The sequence below is a fragment of the Pongo pygmaeus genome, chromosome 5, assembly GCF_028885625.2.
Source record: "Pongo pygmaeus isolate AG05252 chromosome 5, NHGRI_mPonPyg2-v2.0_pri, whole genome shotgun sequence".
Lineage (NCBI taxonomy): Eukaryota > Metazoa > Chordata > Mammalia > Primates > Hominidae > Pongo > Pongo pygmaeus.
Genome location: NC_072378.2, coordinates 44,771,694 through 44,785,616, shown reverse-complemented (window position 1 = coordinate 44,785,616; position 13,923 = coordinate 44,771,694). Strand labels below are relative to the sequence as shown.

The 13,923-nt window shown below is 38.3% G+C and overlaps 1 protein-coding gene across 2 annotated transcripts in view; it reads right to left on the bottom strand.

Moving 5' to 3' along the window:
* CDC5L (cell division cycle 5 like) overlaps nucleotides 1–13,923 on the bottom strand; it is a 65,261-nt gene that overhangs the window by 40,037 nt on the left and 11,301 nt on the right. For both annotated transcript variants that reach the window (XM_063666236.1, XM_054491239.2), the window contains exons 6-8: nucleotides 7,343–7,561; nucleotides 4,882–5,026; nucleotides 2,705–2,893 (exon numbers count right to left, since the gene is read on the bottom strand). In XM_063666236.1, coding sequence (XP_063522306.1) covers nucleotides 2,705–2,893; nucleotides 4,882–5,026; nucleotides 7,343–7,561 — 553 coding nt within the window. The remainder of the gene's footprint in view (nucleotides 1–2,704; nucleotides 2,894–4,881; nucleotides 5,027–7,342; nucleotides 7,562–13,923) is intronic.

Sequence of the window (13,923 nt, the reverse complement as noted above, 5' to 3'; positions counted from 1 at the left end):
AGGAATATGACTAACCTAAGCAAAAAGAACTAACACTGACATCAAGAACTCTCCCAATGAAACATCCCAGCCAGATCAGCCTCCAGGGAAGCCAGGAGTCAAGAAGGCCTACTCACACCTAAGGAGCTTCCAATCAGCTTGTGATTGCCCCCAACCCACTTCTAGACACAGGCAAAGAGCACCAGACATTTGAGGAAATACCCATAAGGAAAGACAGAAAGGAAACAAAACAAAAAACTTAGAAACTATGCAAGGAAAAGAAAACTTATAAAAACAAAACCATCATTAACAGCCTCAGAAAAATAAGACACTCATGAAATAAGAGATGGCAAAAAAATACTGAACAAAATTTTAAAAAGCTCTTAAACATTACATATATGATAGTAAATTAAAAACTGAATAAAGATAAAATTGAGAAAACCTCCTACGAATAAATCAAAATCAGTAAGATAGAAAACTGCAGAGGAATTAATAGAAAACCTGGAGGTTCATAAAGAGATCAATGAAAGGGAGAAAAACAATTTTAATTCAAAATAATTTTACAAAATTGAAGGCCATGAGTCTCTGGAATGAAAAGATCCACAGTGGTTGAAAAAGACCTTCACCAAGAAACATGCATCATAAATCATGTAAGATAATATAAGCTTCAAGAAAAGAAAAAACGAGGTTTCCTTTTAACAAACTGAAAAGTATAGGAGGTCTCAAGAGCACAGTGGAAGCCAGAAGACCTTGCAGTGCTACCTTCAACACTGTGAACAAAAACCACCACAATCTGGGATTCTATACCCAGTTATACTATCAACCAAGAGGGTAGATTAGTAATTTACAGATATGCAAGATCTTGAAAAATTCTACCTCTGGAAACAACCTAAGGGTCCATCAATGGAGAAATGAATTAAAAAATGTGATACATAAACACAAAAAAATACTATTCAGCCTTAAAAAAGAAATCCTGTCATTTGTGACAACATGGATGAAACTGAAGGACATTACATCAAGTAAGCCAGATACAGAAAGACAAATTCCCCATGATTTTACTTATTTGTGGGATCTAAAAAAGTCAAACTCACAGAAAAAGGGTAAAATGGTGGTTACTAGAGGCTGAGGGGTGAGGGAACCAGGGAGATATCTGTCAAAGGACAAAAAATTTCAGTAAGACAGGAGAAATAAGTTCCAGATATTATACATCACAGTGATTATAGTGAATAACAGTATACTGTACATTTCAACATTGCTAAGGGTAGATTTTAAGTGTTCTTACCACAAAAAAATGATAAATATGTGAAGTAATGCACATGTTAAACAGCTTGACTTAGCCATTCCATAAGGTATACATATATCAAAACATCATACTGTACACCATAAATAGATACAATTTTTCCTTATCAATGAAAAAAACTAATAAAAAAAAAATTCTACCTCCTATGAACCCTTTCTCTGAAAGCTACTGAATGATATTCTTCATTGAACAAGGGAGTAAACCAAGAAAGCCAAAGACATAGGAGTCTGCAAAGAGGGGATCCAAGGGACTCTCTAGGGTGACAGTGAAGGGAAATCAAAAGAACAAGCTATAAACAAGCTCTGAAGAATAATCAGTTCAGGCAAGAACATTCGGAAGTTCTAAGAAAGATTTCTTCAAAAAGATGAGACTATCTAAAGTCAGCACAGGTTAGAGAAAACAGACACAGCCAGCGTAGTCTAGAGTTGAATTAGTGCTTAGTCAAAAAACTTAGCAACTGAATAAAACAAGTATTAGCTCCAAGAAAAACAAAATACTATACCACAAAGTACAATGGTATGCTATGGATTACATACTATATGTACAAATATTACATATTTGTATAACTTACACAAATTATAAGGTAATTCATGGTTTAGCAATGAATAGGATTTACAGAGTCATAAGATAAACCAAGAACATAAAGCTAACCAAATTATAACAGACAATAGGGGAATAGAAAATGTATGCATGACGGACACAGAGGGTGTGAAAGCCAAATGTCAAATTCCATGTGGAAAAACAACAGATAATGCCTAAAACTGAAAATGGTCAATGAGTAACAAAGATCTTTTAGTAGTAAGTAAAACAAAGAGTTGTAACAGGCACCTCTATCGATGAGGGGCACAAGTGTTTTTCTTGCTAAGCCTTACACAACTGTTTGCCTCGAATCAAAGCCTTAAAATTACATTCCTGACTATTAGAGATGAGGAAATGAGATGTAAGGGTACCAAAAGACCCAATTATGTTTTGTAGGTTTGGATATTCTCTGGTATACAGACACCCTGGGAACACACAAAGCTGTGTCTACCCCACGTGTTAGAGAGAGGGAAGAAAGTAGAACTGCGGGCACACTATGTGAAGCTAAGTACAGAAATGCAAGGAAGTATTTCTTTCTTTCTAGGATTCGTAGGCAATGTGAAATTTTACAAAACTATGCTTTACTAACAGGTACAAAAGACTAATGAAGGTAGAAGGGCTGGCTTCAAAAAGTTATAAATTAATAAATGTGAAAATAAAACTACCTTATTGCTGAATCTATTTAGCTTCTCTACTACAGAAATGTTGCAAGATCTATGCATTCAGGACTCAGTTTCAAACCATTTACACTAAAAGAAACACAACCAAACCACTTAGTTCTCCTGCATGATACTTCTAAGGACAATAAACGAAGTAAAAGGCTCATTCTACTACGTGACACCTTACCTGCAGAATTCTGTCCTGGGAAGCTGGCGTTCGTGGTGTTCTAAGAGCAATGCTGTTGTTGGTGACATTGTACTCAGACAAAAGTGTACTAGAAGCAGAATTTGTTATGCCAGATTCCTCAGCAGTTTGACGTGCAATTTCACTCGCTTGGCCTACTTTTACAACTTCCTGGAGTTCTGCATCTGAAATCTAAAAGGACACAATTATCATAGTAAGCAACATTTTAACTGAGGCCGGGCACAGTGGCTCACACTTGTAATACCAACACTCTGGGAGGCCGAGGAGGGCAAATTGTTTGAGGCCAGGAGTTCAGGACCTATCTGGGCAACACAGCAAAACTGTCTCTATTGAAAAAAAAAAAAAACCCAACATTTTAACTGAGAGCTGACACAGCTTTAAATTTCCATATTCCAGAAAAATGAATTGCTGAAGCTGTGTGATTAGTATCACGGGTTCACGATAGTACTCACCTTTTTTGTGGCTTTGAAAGTTTCCATAATATAGCTTTAGAAAGCCTTCCCTACAGAATGTGAGGGGAAAATTCACATATGATATAGAATCAAGCTACAAAGGCTGTATCTCTATACTGAAATTCTTTCAAATCAACGTATCAGTGTACCAAGAATGTAAAATAGCAGTATTTATACAAAATTGGAGGAGGAAGACTGAAAACCAATTAAAATATCACACAGAAAGAGTCTAGTGAGCCACAAGATCCCTAAGAAAATCTAAAGGTATTGTGTTAGTAATTTTACCAAAATAAATATCCTAAGGTGTACTAAGAAAAAAATTAAAGACAAAATTTCAATTTAATAAATATCCCCACTAGGAATGTCAGGATATGACGAAACTCGTTTATGCCCAAGAATCTTGTGTTGATGCAGCCAATGTGCTCATGTGGGAAAACAGTTCTTCTGGTCTCCTAAGTCCTTTCTTCTGCACCACTAAATCTGTCCAATTCTACAAAGCTGTACTACTCAAAACAGAAAAAAAAAAAGGGTTAGCCAGGCACAGTGGCTCACGCCTATAATCCCAGCACTTTGGGAGGCCGAGGCGGGTAGATGGTAGCTCACGAAGTCAAGAAATCGAGACCATCCTGGCCAACATGGTGAAACCCTGTCTCTACTAAAAATACAAAAATTAGCTGGGCGTGGTGGCGCACGCCTATAGTTCCAGCTATTTGGAAGGCTGAGGCAGGAGAATCGCTTGAACCTGAAGGCAGAGGTTGCAGTGAGCCTAGATGGCACCACAGTACTACAGCCTGGCGACAGAGCGAGACTCCAAGACTCCGTCTCAAAAAAAAAAAAAAGGTTACTCTAAGGTCCCATGTTTCTGACCAACTATAGTAAGTCAAAAGAATACAGCCTGTAATAAGCTGAATGAAAGAACGTTTGTATCTCTTTTCTCCACAACTCCCACATTGATTTTCACAACTGTTGTCTCAAAAAAAAAAAGCATAACACAACAAAACATTCCCTGGGAGAAGGCAGCTTAAAGTCCACAAAGCCAAACCACACCTTTACCCTCATCAGCTACAAAAAAGAAGCCTAAAGCTCTACCCTGTTGACAAAATGTTAAGAGCTGATAATTACTTACCAAACCATCATATGAGCAGTTTAAGATCTGATACAATAATTTATACAGAGAAGCTGAAGCTATCTTATCATACTATATCACAATTACTTGTGGGGTTTTTTTTTGGGTTTTTGTTGTTGTTGTTGTTGTTGTTTTTGAGACAGAGTCTCACTCTGTCACCCAGGCTGGAGTGCAGTGGCACCATCTTGGCTCACTGTAACCTCCACCTCCCGGGTTTCAGTGATTCTCCTGCCTCAGCCTCCCGAATAGCTGCAATTACAGGTGCGTGGCACCATCCCGCCTAATTTTTGTATTTTCAGTAGAGACAGGGTTTCACCAAGCTGAGCAGGAACTCCTCCTGTCTTGAACTCCTGACCTCAGGTGATCCGCCCGTCCTGGTCTCCCAAAGTGCTGAAATAACAGGCGTGGGCCACCACAGCCAGCCCACAATTACTTGTTTTTATGTGTGTCTCACCCATTAAACTGTGAATTTCTTAAGAGCATCCAGCACAAACCTGGTACACAGGCCTTCAAACATTTGCTGAATAAATGATATAAGCATATAAATTCACATAGTGAAAAATTTGCTTTTATCAGATTACCTGAGGGGCAGGAAGAACTAGTTTGCTTCTCTTTTTAGTAAATTCAGAAACACCACTAGTTTGAAGAATAGCTGATGGTAAATCAGATTCTTTTTTCCTTTTCAAATGCTGTTTGTCTTTTTTTCTATCTCTTCCTTCTTTTTCACTGTCATGGATCAAAGTAGAAAAGAGATTTTTAAGTTACATATAGGCAAAAACATTAAAATCCATACAAATACTCAAACCCTTTGAACAAACAACCTCATTTCTAAGAAAATAACTAAAAAGGCTAGGCGCGATGGCTTACACCTGTAATCCCAGCACTTTGGGGGCCGAGGTGGGTGGATTACCTGAGGTCAGCAGTTCAAGACCAGCCTGGCCAATGTGGCAAAACCCCATCTCTACTAAAAATACAAAAATTAGCCAGGCATAGTGGCGCGTGCCTGTAATCCCAGCTACTCGGGAGGCTGAGGCAGGAGAATCATTAGAACCTAGGAGACGGAGGTTGCAGTGAGCTGAGATCGCACCACTATACTCCAGCCTGGGCAATAGAGAAAGACTCCATCTCAAAAAAAAAAAAGAAAACAGCTAAAAAAAAGGCAAAAACAATATACATTAAGTAGTCCCCTACACCATTACTTACTATATTCAAGATGAAAGCAAACTCAGAATAGCAACAAAATCATTAATAAGGTACCCTAATTGAAGTACTAAATATTAAAACATATAAGTATGAAGATTGTGATAAACAAAATATTCCACATAATGTCAAAACAAAAACTATTCCTATATTATGAATACATTCAATAAAAACGTGTGCACACAGGAAAAAGTATGACAAGTATGTAAAAAGGAAAATGTGTATGAAAGAAATAAAATTAAAACACAATTTTTAAATTTCCCTTTAAAACTTGTTATTAAATTGTCATGATTCTTAAAATTCACAACTTTTTTTAAAAAGGCTGTCTTAATACTGACAAGTGACATCTAAACATGGTTAGGAAGCCTAAAGACAGGCTCAAAGCAGTCTTTCAAAGCTCCAGGAATACCTCCCCCCCTTCTGTGTGTCTTTCTTGCCTCCCCCACTTAGTGCTCCTTCCAAATGAATAGTTTTCCTGTTCAATCTCTTTATTTGTAGAGCCTACCTAAAGCAAAGTCCTAATCTGAGGAATAAATACAGTGGAGTACATCTAAGAAAATCCTATTTTACAATGGCTGATAGCTGTTGTTTTGTAACAATTCATGTCAACAGAAATGAAAGGTCAACGGAGTAGAAAACTTTAAAAAATCCTTGACAACCATAAAATACTCTCCCTACAATATTCAGATATGAGATTTAAAGAAACTAAAAATCTCAAGAAATAGGGAAAATCTGCTGTGCCCTAAAACATAAAGATTTTATAAATGTATATCTATCCCATCAAGTGAAAGGATCAGTAAGTTTTTTCTTTTAATTTATTCTTAATAAAAACAAGGTAAAATTTTTCACTAGAAAAGACTAAAACGGCCAGGAGTGGTGACTCATGCCTGTAATCCCAACACTTTCTGAGGGACGCAAAGGGAGGGTAGCTTGAGCCTAGGAGTTCAAGGCCAGCATGGATAACATGGCAAGACCCACCTCTCTACAAAAAATAAAAAATTAGCCAGTCATGGTGGCACACATCTGTACTCCCAGCTACTTGGGAGGTTGAGGTGGAAGGACTGCTTGAGCCTAGGAGGTGAAGGATACAGTGAGCTGTGATCACGTCACTGCACTCCAGCCTGGGTGATAGAGTGAGACCTTGTCTTAAAAAAAAAAAAAAAAAAATTTTTTTTAAAGGCTAAAAATACCAGACTCAATTTTGACAGATTCCTCAGCCACTAGTAAAACTAACCTACTCATAAACGTACATAAAAGTTAAGATGTGATTCAAAGAGTAAACAGTCAATTAAGAGTCATGCATTTCAACTCAAGAGCCATAAACAGCATTCTGTGCCGAAAACATGACAGCCAGAGTCCGTGATTTTCTCAGAAAGATGAATCCATTAAATAAATAAAACCATATGTAGGCCACATTGTACTAATAAAAATCTAGGCCAGGCACAGTAACTGATGCCTATAATCCCAACACTTTAAGGAGGATCGCTTGAGCCCAGGAGTTTGAGACCAGTCTGGACAACAAAAGGAGATCCCACCCTACAAAATAACTTTTAAAAAAATTAGCTAGGTGTGGTGGTGTGCACCTGAAGGCCTAGCTACTTAGGAGGCTGAGGTGGGAGGATTGCTTGAGCCCAGGAGGTCAAGGCTTCAGTAAGCCGTGTTTGTGCCACTGTACTCCAGCCTGGGCAACACAGCAAGACCCTGTCTCAAAAAAAAATTAATTTTAAAAAATTTAAAATAAATAAATAATAAAAATCTGGCTCTGACAAGGATAATACTTGGCCCTTCGTAAGACTCCTCCTACTATTCCTTTCCATTTCCAAAATCAGAAAGGCAACTTACGATCTTAGCTCCCCATCAAGATCCTGTTGTCTTAATTTCCTGAAATCTGCATCAAGAGCTTGGTAGTTTTCCTCGGAAGTATCATAAAAACCAAGGGCAGGCTTTTTTTCAAATGGGATTTCAGCATTATAATCAACTCCTCTCTTCCTTTTTCTTTTCTTCTGAATTTCTATGCCAGCTGCTCGAAGTTCTCTTCTTTTTTGGAGGGCGGCAAGACGTCTGAAAAGAATGCAAAATCACTTCGAAAATCATCTGCCATGTGACAGGGATAAATTATCCCATACAGTTAAAAAAAAGTATCTATTTATTTGGGGAAGAAATATTTATTTAAATCCTTACCTCACACCATTCACCAAAACAAATCCTAGTTTTAATTTAAAGGTGCACACACACATGCACATAATAAGGCAAAAAGAAAAACCAAAAGGAACTACAAGTAAATACATATCTTATCTCTGGATGGAAATGTACTTACTAAATATAAATTAAATAAATGGCAAAGGAAAAAAATCAACAGCTTTTTTTTTCCTTTTAATCCACTCATCTGCACATTGAATAGCTTTGAGACATAAAACTTCTAATTGTAACACTATGAAAATTTATAAATGAAATTAAAAGGCAAATAGTAGGAAAAAATATTTGCAAATAGTATGATGGTTAAATACAAAGAGTCTAAGCAAAGTTGTTTTTTTTTAATGCACTCAAAGGGTGTAAAAAGAGTAAAAGGAAACAATTCACAAAAGAAAAAATGCAGGTAACTAAAATGACAAAAGTTTTACTTAACAATTAAAGAATCACAAATTAAATTAACAAGTACCATTTGTGCATATCTAATTAATACCATTCAGTTTTTTGTTTTGTTTTAATGGCAAGGCTGCAAAAAATGGACAGTCTGCTGCACTAGCAATGAAAAAGTATATTGGTGCATCTCTTCCCAAAGAGAAGTTAGAAATACACATTCATAGTCTAAAGATTTTCATATTTTTTTGAGCAGCAATTTCACTCCTTAGCCTTTAGCCTAAGGAAGTAAGTTACACCATGAGCAAGGACTTAATTACAAAGCTGTTCACTAAGCACTGTTTATAATAGTAGATAGCTGGATACAATCTAAACATCAGTAAGAAATTAAATGAATTTATAAGATATTATACAGACATTTACATAAATTTTTAAAAGGCTATAAATCTACTCTGACATGGAAAGAGGCCCAAGACATACCACTGTGTAAAAAATGTTACAAAGTTTACATGTTACAGAGCAACACGTAAGAACTTTATGCATATCTATCAATGAATATATGCCTGAGGAGATATGAAGGATGTCCACCAAAATATTAATAACGATAGTCATTGGAGGGTGGAATTCCATTTAATGTTTACTTTTTTTCTTTGTATCTTCCTACGTTGCTATAACTGTAATGATTGCGTGATAAGAAAAGCTATTCACAATATGAAAGACGGAAAACAAGTTACAAAACAGTATCTATGAGTAACTTCCAGCATGACAGCATGAGGAACTCCATAAACTCACTACCCAGGGAGAATGGTGAAAATTACATATATTTTAAAAATAACCAATTAAAGTCTCTGAAGAGGATCTGAAGCAGATACAGCAAATATATAAACATTAAATTAAGAAAATCTACTTTAACTCGGTAAGAAACACAAGAATATAATATTTAAATCAAGACCCACTCCCTCCTTCCCCCCAGCTCAGAGAAATGGAGACTCCACTCCACACAAGTGCAGCGAAGAACCCAGGACTCCTTCTCCCCTCCAGCTCCCAGTAGTAGGGCTTTCATTCCAGGAGGATTAGGACATCAGTATTTCTGGTGGCAAAGTTCCATTAAGAGTGGCTGAAAAGTGGGCTTCCTTCCTCCATCCAAACAGAAGTCCTAGCTTTGGACACAGTGCTGCTGAGAATACTGGAGCCCTGATAGCCTTTGCCCTGGCTTATGAGATGAGGGTTCCACACTGGGGGTGGACGGGGAGGGCAAGCCAAGGAAACCTTGGGCTGCTGTCCATCCCCTACTTCCCACCAAACACTCAGCTAATAAAGTAGGGCTGTCACTTGGAGACATATCCTGTCAGAGCCCTGGGGAAGAAGCAGGACGTAGAACTGAGAGATCCACATCTCTCCTCAAACAAAAGGACTTCATTGCAACAGAGGGTAGAGAAGTTTTAGCCTAAGGGTACTATCAAAAACAGTGGAAGTTCTGGTAAAAGGCAAGTTGGGAAAAAACTTGACAGACTCAATGGAGATACCAAATCTATAGGCCTACTAGTTTGCCAGAGAGAAACAGGGAATAAAAGCTGGGAGGAGCCCTCCTGGGGTGAGAATAAATCTCAAACACTGATATCAGGAAGCATCCCTTCAAAGGAGCCCAAATTTGACTGGATCACTTTGTAGTACAACTTATGCCCCAGGACATTGTTGAAAACAACACAGCAAACAGCTGGCAATCAGTGAAACTTAACAGGGAAAGGAATGTCAAAGACAGCCCTGCCCAAACCATGCCATCCCAGGGTGTCTGTGAGCATACCCTGTGAGGAGCAACATCAGATACTTCACATTTCTCACAGGAGGTAAGGGAAGAATAGATTGACTAAAATTGTTCAGACACGCTGGCTCATGTCTGTAATCCCAGGCCTTTGGGAGGCCACGGCAGGTGGATCACCTGAGGTCACAAGACCAGCCCGGCCAACATGGGGAAACCCTGTCTCTATTAAAAATGCAAAAATTAGCCAGGCACAGTAGAGAGTGCCTGTAATCCCAGCTACTCTGGAGGCTGAAGCAAGAGAACTACTTGAACCCAGGAGGTAGAAGTTGCAGTGAGCCGAGATCATGCCACTGCACTCCAGCCTGGGTGACAGAGCGAGACTCCATCTCAAAAACATAAAATAAAATAAACCAGTCGCCAAACAAGTAAACAAGCAAATAATAAATGAAGGCTGGGGGAGTACCCAAAATTGCTACAATATCATCTAAAATGTCTAGTTTCCAACAAAAAATTATAAGACATGCAAAGAAACAGGAAAGAATGACCCATATGCTAGAAAAAATGCAAGCAACAGAAACTGCCTGAGAGTGCAACCAGATGTCAGATTAACAAACTTGAAAGTAGCCATTAGGTTCCAAGAACAAAAGGAAACCAAGAAGTAAAGCAAGGTATGATAACAATGTTGCATCAAATAGAGAATATCAGTAAAGAGACAGAAATGCTTAAAAAGAACCAAATGGAAATCCTCAAATTGAAAAGCACAAAGCTGATCAGCTAACTTAGAAAAGGAATGGAATAACAAAAATGAAAAAAAAATTTATTTAATTTAAAAAAAATAAAGTAGCCAGGCGTGGTGGCTCACACTGTAATCCCAGCACTTTGGAAGGCCAAGGCGGGCAGATCACGAGGTCAAGAGATCGAGACCAACCTGGCCAACATGGTGAAACCCCGTCTCTACTAAAAATACAAAAAATTAGCCGGGTGTGGTGGTGGGCACCTGTAGTCCCAGCTACTCAGGAGGCTGAGGCAGGAAAATGGCGTGAACCCGGGAGGTGGAGCTTGCAGTGAACCTAGATCGCGCCACTGCACTCCAGCCTGGCAACAGAGCAAGACTCCGTCTCAAAACACAAAACAAAAGAAAGTACAAAGCTGAAATGTAAACTTCACTAGAGAGGCTCAACAGTAGATGTTAACTGGCAGAAGAATTAACAAACTTTAAAACAGAGCAGTAACAATTACGCAATCTAAACAGAGAAAAAGAATGAAGAAACATCAATAGAGCCTCAGAGAAATATGTGGCACTATTAAATCCACCAACATAAGCATAACAGGGGTACCAAAAGGAGAGAAGTGAAAGGAGCAGAATTAAATATTTGAAGATATATAATGGCTGAAATTTTGAAAAATTTACTGAAAAACATTAATCTACATATCCCGTAAGCTCAATGAACTCCAAGTAAGATAAACAAAAAGAAATCTACAAACAGACACATCATATTAAAAATGTTGAAAGCCAAAAACGAGAAGATTTAAAACCAGTAAGACAGGCCAGTCACAGTGGCTCGTACCTGCAATCCCAGCACTTTGGGAGGCCAAGAAAGGAGGATAGCTTGAGGTCAGGAGTTCAAGACCAGCCAACATAGCGAGACTCCGTCTCGACAAAAAAAATTTTTTAATTAGGTGGGAATGGTGGTATGCATCTGTAGAACCAGCTACTCAAGGGGCTAAGGCAGAGGACTGCTTGAGCCCAGGTGTGCAGGGCTGCAGTGAACTCTGCACTACAGCCTAGGCAACAGAGAAAGACCCTCTCTTAAAAAAAATTAAAATTAAAATTAAAAGCAGTATGACAAAAATGATTCAACACTTACAAGGAAGTCTCAGTAAGATTTACAGCTGACTTCTCATTAAAACAGTACAGTATGATCCAACTTTGTATAAATGTTAGTGTACATATATACACATAAATGCACATCTATGTTGAGAGAGAGGAAAGTTTAGAAAAATATATATCAAATTTTAAAGTAATTTCATTCTTTAAATAATGGAAATAAGGACTTCAAACCACATTACAAAATCTTTACACAATAATGCTAAATGAATATAACCAAGCCATATAGCATTATATTACCTATGTCCCAAAATGAGAACATTAACAATACTTGAAGGAAAAATGTGTTACTTTTATAATCAATAAAAAACTGCTATAAGTTACAAGGTAGATTTGTAATTTAACATTTAAAAGCAAATAGCCCTGCGCTGCACTTTGCATAGAGGCCAATCCAGCCAGTTAGAATATAACTTACAAAGATGTGTAGACTCTACAAGAATGCCTACAAGAAATTACAGGGTAAATTAAAATCTGCAAATTTTATTTAAAGCAATCAATGCTAGCCACACTTGGAGATTTTTCACATATGCATTTGCTGTGTCCCTGGCCCAATCCACACGGTTAAAGGGCTCTAAAAATTTGGTCCCCTACAACCATGGATAAAAATGGAAAAGTGATTTTTTTCCAACCTTACTCACAGTACTTAACTCTAAAGAGTATACAAAACACAGAGGTGGCCAAGAATGGTGGAATAGTTAGTACCTCCTCTTGGCTTCTGTTTACTGTCCCAGGCAGCTAATACCCCCAAATAAGCTAACTATTCTAGGCTAGCAATTGGCCAGCTCTGCCAACATGCATCCTCAGACATTAAAAAACCCTCCATCCCAGGATCTGGCACTTCAAAGCCATTAATTACAACATAATGCTAGTCATCAGGTCAAGAAGAACCAGCAGGCCAACCTGGGGGCCACAAGGGGCACTGTACAGGATAGGGTGGTTATTCTAGGGCCTGAATCCCAGAAGCTAATAAGCTGTTACACAGTCCAGATTTGCCCTTTAGTGACATCATCTTGGTTTCTGGACTATTAGGACTGATATCCATCATGGACTTAATTAACCAAAAGGGAAAAAGGGGAAAGTGAAGAAAATCCTCTGTGAAAGACAATGTGTAATATATATTCATTTACTTTTTAAATAAAGATTTCTATGAGGGCCTAAAATTTGGTTCTAAGCTCATTAATTCCCTCTTTGTTCAGCCAAGTTTCCTGTTTCACAGCCAGTGCCTTCCCAATACCAATCAAGGAAAGTAACTAATTGGCAGTCATAGAAAAGACACATAATCTTGTGTGTCCTACAGTCATCTGACTCCAAAATAGCTACAACAAATGAAGCTCTTATATGCCGACAGAACACACTCAACATACTGGATAAACTGGGCATTACTTCTGCCATAGCTTAAATTTTTTTTAAATATGGTTGTCTATAAATATTCTGAAATGGTTAGGGGGAAAAAATACAAGATAGTTTCAGAGAAATAAAGAAGGTAAAGAATACCAGCGAAGTAGGAACTGGACAATTCCAATTATTATTCACCCAACAGGGTTATTAATAAATCATGCAGTTTTATTGGTCCTAAGGATGCCTAGCCTAATAATTGAACTATGAATGGAGACAAGCACACATTGTGAAATAACGTATTTGGTCTTCATCCATTTCCAACAATGTAACTCCTAAAATCCTGGGACTCTCCCAAGTGATAAGTGTCTTTCTGCATGTTAATGAGTTGACTGATAGCTGGCAGTCACCAGAAAGACCACGGCAGGATTAGAGGGCTTGGGACTTTCAGCCACACCCCCCAACCTCAGGGGAGGGGAGAAGGGCTGAAGGTCGAGTTGATAAGCAATGGCCAATGATGTAATCAATCTTGCCTATTTAATGAAGCCTCCATAAAAACCCAAAAGGACAGAGTCTGGAGAACTTGTGGGCAGCCAAATACATGGGGGCTTCCAAAAAGGTGAACAAGAACACACCCACTTGGCTGGGAGGGTGGCATATCCCAACTTCAATGGGACATAAGCACTTGCACTCAGGACCCTTCCAGGCTTCACCCTATGTATCTCTTCATGGGGCTGTTAATTTGTACCCTTTAAAATATCCTTTGTAAATGTGGGTGTTTCCCTGAGTTCTGTGAGTCCTCTAGCAGATGAATGGAACCCGAAGAAGGGGCGGTGGAACCCAGCTCGCTGCTCAGAA